We start from the raw sequence: 7,921 nt of genomic DNA, 5'->3' as shown, positions 1-7,921 counted from the left end.
CACTAGAATGACTACGTAGAGAAAGAGAGATGATTGCATGGTATGAGGGCGTGGAGAAGCGGCGTTCCTGCACTGCGGGTGGGAATGTGAAGGGTGTGTGCAGACTTGGCTTCTCTGCCTCAGGGCGTGTGCTCTCACCGACAGTGCGGGAGGTAGCGTGTCCCCCCCTGTAACTGCTGTGAATTCTTCACCACCTGTAATGTCTTCCAATCCTCAGGTCATTGCTTGGAGTATGCTACGATGTTGGATAAAGAAGCAAAACCGTACAAAGTGGATCCTTTTGTAATTATGATTAAGTTTCTGTTGGGGTAAGTTTTGTTACCTGTGGTAATGATTTTAATTTCGTATTGTGTATAAAGCATTATGTTTGTTTCCATTGATGGAATATACCTTTTCATACAAATGTGGCAATTGACTTGTTCTGGTAAGCGGGATTTTTCTCTTAGACAAAGGCCTGGTAAGTATATCAACATTTACTTTAGCCAAAACCGGTTTGGCTCAGTTGAATAGAGCGTCCGGCCTTCGGACTGAAGGGTCCCAGGTTCGATTTCCGGTCAAGGGCATGTACTTGGGTTGCGGGCACATCCCCAGTAGGAGATGTGCAGGAGGGCAGCTGATTGATGTTTCTCTCTCCCTTCCCTCTCTGTGAAAAATCAATAAAATATATTTAAAAAAACAACAACATTTACTTTAATAGTATAATCATTTCAAAAGTAAAGGCCTGTAAATACACCAGGCCTTTAACATTTGTGGAGGGATGAATATGATCTTTGAATAGCCCAGATCATGAGTAAATCATTGTAGGTTACGGATGAGATGGTGCCAGATTGCTTTATCTTACTTCCCATACAAAGTATATTGTAGATCTCTCTACCCTACCTAACATTCTGCTCTTAATTTATACAAATTTGTTTTTTGCTTAAGAACCATTGCTTAGATCTTTTTTCTTCTGTCATTCAAACTAGCTATTGGCTTTCTAACATTAAAACACACACACACACACCACTTATGATTTCACTAGAGGCCTGGTGCACGAATTCATGCACAGGTAGGGTCCGGCCTGTCCGGCCTGCCCGCCCTGATCAGGGCAATCGGGCCGGGCCGGCTCAGGGGAGGGGATGCGGTAGGTTGGCCAGCTGGCCCCGCCCCCTGGCCGAACTCCTGGTCCAGCTCCTGGTCCAGGGGATAATTTGCATATTAGCCTTTTATTATATAGGATTATAAGGAACAGTAGAGAGCAGTAACGCTGCACTGAGAATCATGGCTCAGATCCTCGGAGATCAGTAGACTCACTGGGAAGATAAATGACTTCACGTGTGTTTTTTAGTATAATTACAAATTCAGTATCATGGCAATGTGGGGACTCTAGTGAATGGTCACACACCGCCCACATTGGATCCTTGAATGTCAGGTGATGGTTTTCATTTTTTTGCTTTTACTTGTCTGTCCTCTTTTATCCACAGGTATAAGTGGTTTAAGGAAATATGGGATGTCTTACTCTTACCAGAGTTAGACGTCATCGTCTTGACCAGTCAGAGCATGTGTTTCCCCCTGGTCTCCTTGATTCTCTTTCTGTTTGGAACGTGCACTGCCTACTGGGGTGGCCTGCTCTCGTCCACCGCCGTGAGGCTCCTGTCCTCACTGTGGCTCGCCTTGAAGAGGTAAAGAATGAACGAGTGAACGCTTCCTCATTGCTCCTGATTAAGAAGAAAGCTGTATTCTGATGAGGAGCCTTAAGATGAGCGTGCTTTCATTAGACTGTACTTTCTCAGGAAGATGTTATAACTAGCAAAATGCGGATTCGTGTGGAAAGTGGTGTCATTGTCAAAGATAATTTTATCTTTGCAAGTTATTTGATGTTTATCTTACTGCTTGAGTTAATAAAAAACGTTAGGCAGATTGCACAAGTATTTTTAAATTTCACTGTTATAACTTGCTCTAAGGAGGAAGTGTTTCTGACAATGCATTTGCTATGCTCACTTCCGGTCAGACCTGAGGGCAAGAGACTCCATCACTAGACTTGGGCTCAGGTGAGATGAAGTGTGTACGAGCTCCAATAGCATTGCCTGTGGCTTTATTCTAGGCCCACAGACATCATTTGAAGTTACAGCTAGGCTTTCCTAATAAACCACTGACCTGGTTTCCTCCGCCACTCCTCTCACCACACATGTCACGTGACTCCCTGCCACTGAGGGCAGTGTGGGGTGATGCTTCTTCCTCCCCCATCACGTGTGTGAGTGACCTTGAGACTTTAAGAAATAGAAAGCTGTTTCTCCACCTCTCCAGATCCGACACGTCTGGCACAGGGCCTGTAATTATTGATTACCTTTAGCAACATTTTCCTCTTCCTTAGTACGAATGTCGGCCATACTGAATCTAAATGGAAGAGGAGCTGTCACGGTATATTACAAAATTTACGATCAAATATGTGTCACCCCTTGCCTGTATTAAGAAATAGCTTACACTGTTAACCTTATGGCACTTGCATGTTAAGCAGGAAAGCCTGGCGGAGTACGGTCCTGGCTTCTTGTGCATGATTGTGTAAATACCTGAGGAGTTTTTTCTTGTTTTCCCAGGCCCTCTGAGCTTCCTAAAGACATCAAGATGCTCTCACCAGACTTGCCCCTGTTGACGGTTGTTTTGATCATAATTAGTTGGGCGACTTGTGGAGCATTTGCCATACTTCTTACTTACCTTTACTATGTGTTTAAGGTATGTCAGATCCATAACGTCCAGGTGGCTGGGCTTGGTCTCAGGCAGGCGTAGACGTTCCTGTATGTGTTGTTAGCAAAAACTTTAATTGCCACTGCAGTAATTTTATGTTGTACAACAGGTTTAAGTGTAAAGGTTTTTAACATCTTGGTTACTTACAATATATAGTTAACTATAAAACTGAAATTATTCATCTGAGTTGAGTTAGTTAAAAAAATGGGGCGGGGTGGGAGGGGAAAAGATACGATCTGTTTCAAATTGCTTCCTGCTCTTGCAAGTAACGTTAACTTCTACAAAACATTTCACTAGAGCAATTTTTATTCACACCTCCCTCTGAACAGGGGTTATACACAAAACAAAACATTATGTCAGTAGGAGCGAGCTTTCAGTCATGCTGAAATCATGCATAATGTTACATATGTTGCTGAAGAATCAGAGGACAATGATAAAAATAATTTGCTGATAATTCTATCGGGGGAGCAAAAGACACTTTCAGGAAAGCGATAGCTTTGCCGGAAATTATACACTGCATACTCTCCACATCAGTCTTATGTAGAGATGGTTGACACCAGAATAGATATTTTTTTCTTTTTGTAAACAAAGGTTCATTTGCATCTGCTTTTAACACTAATACATGCAAATACATGCACATTATAAATTATTTTCATCAGAAAAAAAACTAGAACTATTCTGATTTATAAATATAATATTTTGAGTTTTTAATTGAATATTTTAAACAACTAACCCAGTAAGCAAAACTTTCTCAAATACTTAAGCATGGGAGAGGACAATGAGGGGAAAAGGGGACATATGTAATACTTTCAACAATAAAGAATTTTTAAAAATACTTAAGCAAATCTAGTAAATTAAACTTATAGACATTATCGGATTCTTATAAACATTTCACCACCAAATATAATTGAGTTCAGATTTTCAAAGATTTGGAATATATAAAACATGTTACACTTTATACTGTACTGAATATAATCAGATGTTTTATTCACAAGACACTTTAAGTTGCTTCAGTAAGGCATTTAAACAGAGGCCCCTGAATTTAAGAGGTGTAACAATATATCCTGGCCCCGGCATACTCTGGAAGTTTGTATTATTTTGTTTGTTTTTTAATCCATGGTAGCAAGCAAGTGTAGTTATTATTTATCTTTTCTAAAAGAATACTTTTAAATGTTTAAATGAATTTTTAATCTTTTAGATTTTTTTTTTAATTTTAGATTACAGTGCTTTTCAGTTTTGATATAAACAAAAAGTAAAATTAAATGATCATTTCTTTTTCCTAGATTGTTCATCTGCAAGCCAGTGTAACAAATTTTAAAAATAGCCAAACTGTGGTAAGTTTTATTTTCAAAACTCTACATCACTTTAATATGAAAGAACATGGGAAATTTTTAAAGTTTAGGTTGTTTTTTTAATATTGGGATTTCACACTGTTTAAATGGTCTTATAAATTTAAGTAATTTTATAAAAAGTGAACCTAATGGCCCAACTGGTATGGCTCAATGGTTGAGCATTGACCTATGAATCAGGAGGTCACGGTTCGATTCCCGGTCAGGGCACATGCCCAGGTTGCAGGCTCAATCCCCACTGGGGGACATGCAGAAGGCAGCCAATCAATGATTCTCTCGTATCATTGATGTTTCTCTCTCTCTCTCCGTCTCCCTTCCTCTCAGAATCAATAAAAATATTTTTTTTAAAAGTGAACCTAGTGAATATTAAAATAGACTTGGATTGTCTAAGTTTAATTTATCACTATTTATCATTTTTGTTATTACAAACTGTATTTTAAATTTTATTTTAAGTAATTACTTAGGAAATATATTCTCAACAGTGGAAACGGCAAAGCAAAGGAATAAAAGTTCCATAACTGATAACCTCTTTACAACGAGGTAATTCCAGTGTTTTATATCCATTTGGTGACAGACTGATGCATCTATTTATTTAGCTATTAAGTAGTTGAATAGGCTTCTACATAAAGTAAGCTTACATTTTACCGCACATCTTGCTGTTTTTCCCTGATTGCTTTACAGAATCCGAAACACTCGCGGAGGAGTGACAAGAGGTGCAGTCAGCACAAGGACGCAGCGGCCCACCCGCCTCGCCTGTCGGCCAGCGAGGCCGAGGACAGCCTGCGCATGCACACCACCGTGGCCACGCTGCTGGCCTGGGTGGTGCTGCTCTGCGTGCCCTCACTCATCTACTGGTTCAAGAACCTGCGGTATGTGCTGCTTACGAACCATAACGGAGGGGCTCAGGCATGAATGACCCTCAGGAGTGGAGGCTGTCGAGCCCCTGGAACTCATGTTCAGTACAGTCACATTTCCTCCTTTCCGTGAGAACATAAACTTTGGGGAAATAAACCTCCCCAAAACCTGTCCCCAAAAGAGAAAATGGTCTCCTTTAACCTTCTCTGATCTAGGCATGTGAAAATATGCTTTACTTTGTTGCTTTAAGGTATTCATAATGCTAGTACTCTATGTATTTTTCAATTCATGGTCAGTTTTATGTTTTCTTAAATTTGGGGGGAAGAAAAATCCTTCCATTTAAAAACATTTAGAAATAATGAAAGAAGTGTGTATTTTTCTAACATGGCCCAAACATTGAACTGAATTAATGATCAGCTATCTTACTAATGAAAACCATCATTTGCTTTGCTACCTTAAGTGTCCTAGGTCAGTAAGAATCTGAAATGTCCTCTAAAGTATTTCTAGAATATTTAGTTATTGATAAATTGTTTCAAAAAAATAGGCTACTGATCTAAGTAATAATTGAACCTCTATTCAATATAGTTTTCAGAAATTATATAAAACTTTTAGATTTATCTAAATACTGGAAATACTGTTTTTTAATTGATAGAACCAAAATAAGTGTGATAAATTAAATTACAGGTTACCAGATGTTAACCTCCTTCCTTTGTCCATCCTTTTAGTCAAAGATCAGATTTTTCTTCACATGTTTGGGGAGAGTTATTGAAGGAGCACAAATTTATGATTAGGAAAGGCTACAGATATTTCACTGTGAATAAATGCAAGAGATGAGAATTTGAATTTTAAAAAGATAAGGAACAGTTACTTTATATAAACCTTTATTTCATCTTTTTAATAGAGCAGCCTTAATAAATTTTCAGTAATTTGTTTTATAAAATTTTTATTTATTTTTTTCTTTGAATTTTTTAAAATTTCTTTTTAATTTTTTTAAATTAAATCTTTATTGTTCAGATTATCACAGTTGTTCCTCTTTTTTCCCCCCATAGCTCCCCTCCACCCGGTTCCCACCCCACCCTCCGCCCTCACTGCCCCCACTGTCCTCATCCATAGGTGTACGATTTTTGTCCAATCTCTTCCCACATCCCCCACACCCCTTTCCCCCCCGAGAATAGTCAATCCATTCCCTTTCTATGCCCCTGATTCTATTATATTCACCAGTTTATTCTGTACATCAGATTATTTATTCACTTGATTTTTAGATTCACTTGTTGATAGATGTGTATTTGTTGTTCATAATTTGTATCTTTACCTTTTTCTTCTTCTTCCTCTTCTTAAAGGATACCTTTCAGCATTTCATATAATACTGGTTTGGTGGTGATGAACTCCTTTAGCTTTTCCTTATCTGTGAAGCTCTTTATCTGACCTTCAATTCTGAATGATAGCTTTGCTGGATAAAGTAATCTTGGTTGTAGGTTCTTGCTATTCATCACTTCGAATATTTCTTGCCACTCCCTTCTGGCCTGGAAAGTTTCTGTTGAGAAATCAGCTGACAGTCGTATGGGTACTCCCTTGTAGGTAACTGACTGTTTTTCTCTTGCTGCTTTTAAGATTCTCTCTTTGTCTTTTGCTCTTGGCATTTTAATTATGATGTGTCTTGGTGTGGTCCTCTTTGGATTCCTTTCGTTTGGGGTTCTTTGCGCTTCCTGGACTTGTAAGTCCATTTCTTTCACCAGGTAGGGGAAGTTTTCTGTCATTATTTCTTCAAATATTTCTTCAAATAGGTTTTCAATATCTTGCTCTCTCTCTTCTTCTGGCACCCCCATAATTCGGATGTTGGTACGCTTGAAGCTGTCCCAGAGGCTCCTTACACTATCTACATATTTTTGGATTCTTTTTTCTTTTTGTTTTTCCAGTTGGGTGTTTTTTGCTTCTTTGTATTTCAAATCTTTGACTTGATTCTTACGATCCTCTAGTCTGCTGTTGGAACTCTGTATAATATTCTTTATTTCAGTCAGTGTATGCTTAATTTCTAATTGATCCTTTTTCATATCCTCGAGGGTCTCACTAGATTTATTGAAGGTCTCACTAAATTTATCGGCGGTTTCTAGAAAATTCTTGAAAAACCTTACAAGTGTGATTTTGAACTCTATATCCAGTAGTTTGCTTTCCTCCGTTTCTGTCATTTGTGACCTGTTTCTTTGTCTCCGCATTTTTTATGCTTCCCTGTGTTGATAGAGTAGCTTTCTGTGCTATGTGTCCTATAGGGCCCAGTGCCTCAGCCTCCCCAATTACCTGAGGTGGACACTCTTGGTGCACCCCTTTGTAGGCTTTGTGCACAGTCTTGTTGTAGTTAAGCCTTGATTGTTGTAGGTGTCACTGGGAGGAATTGGACTCCAGGCCAACTGGCTGTGAGAATCAGCTGTGTCTGCAGTGGGAGAACTTCTGTGCTGGAGACACCCTTCTGGGGCAAGACTTGCTTTGGTGCTCACTGAGTCTGCCCCCTGAGTGTGTCCCTTATGGATCTGAGGAGTTGTAATCTGGATGGTCCCACTCTGACCACTGGGTACACTGGCTCTTGGATCTCTATGGAGGTGCTAATTTAGCCTCTGCCTGAGGCTACCCAGCAGGAGCTATGGAGAGATCTGCAGATTCCTCTTCTTTGTTTGGGGTTTGGAGGTGCCCAGATGAGGCCCAGCTGTGAAGTAATGCAAGCTGCTGTGGGGCCTTGGGCCTTCTTTTGGAAGTTCTGGGTCTCTCTGACCCAGCTGCAGTTTGTTAGGTAATTTTCAGATTGCAAAGGGCCAGGGCATTCATATGCAGAAGCCTCTGTGCACAGCTTGGGTAGGGTCTCAGGGGATCAACAGGGCGGAGCAAGCAGCTATGGCTGATCTCAGCCTGCCCTAAGAGGCCCCGGGTCTCAGTGTTCCTCGGTAATCGCTGCAAGCACCTCTGAGAGAAAGCCGCCCTTGAGTTCTGACCAATGCCAGACA

At 40.0% G+C, this 7,921-nt stretch overlaps 1 protein-coding gene across 10 annotated transcripts in view; it reads left to right on the top strand.

Annotated features, from left to right (window-relative positions):
• The window catches only part of PGAP1 (post-GPI attachment to proteins 1), a 64,825-nt gene that overhangs the window by 37,496 nt on the left and 19,408 nt on the right, over positions 1-7,921 (top strand). For 9 of the 10 annotated variants that reach the window (XR_002830999.1, XR_002830998.1, XM_023759844.1 and 6 more), the window contains 5 exons: positions 218-308; positions 1,464-1,661; positions 2,577-2,712; positions 4,008-4,058; positions 4,755-4,942. Coding sequence is in view for 8 of the 10 variants with exons in the window: in XM_023759844.1 (XP_023615612.1) it covers positions 218-308; positions 1,464-1,661; positions 2,577-2,712; positions 4,008-4,058; positions 4,755-4,942 (664 nt within the window). In the remaining 2 variants the exon portion in view is untranslated. The remainder of the gene's footprint in view (positions 1-217; positions 309-1,463; positions 1,662-2,576; positions 2,713-4,007; positions 4,059-4,754; positions 4,943-7,921) is intronic. The other variant, XM_023759842.1, reaches the window with a different exon arrangement.

The sequence above is a fragment of the Myotis lucifugus genome, unplaced genomic scaffold (assembly GCF_000147115.1).
Source record: "Myotis lucifugus unplaced genomic scaffold, Myoluc2.0 scaffold_3, whole genome shotgun sequence".
Taxonomy (NCBI): Eukaryota; Metazoa; Chordata; class Mammalia; order Chiroptera; family Vespertilionidae; genus Myotis; species Myotis lucifugus.
The sequence above is the reverse complement of the archived record's forward strand: the minus strand, read 5'-3'. Positions and strand labels throughout refer to the sequence as shown.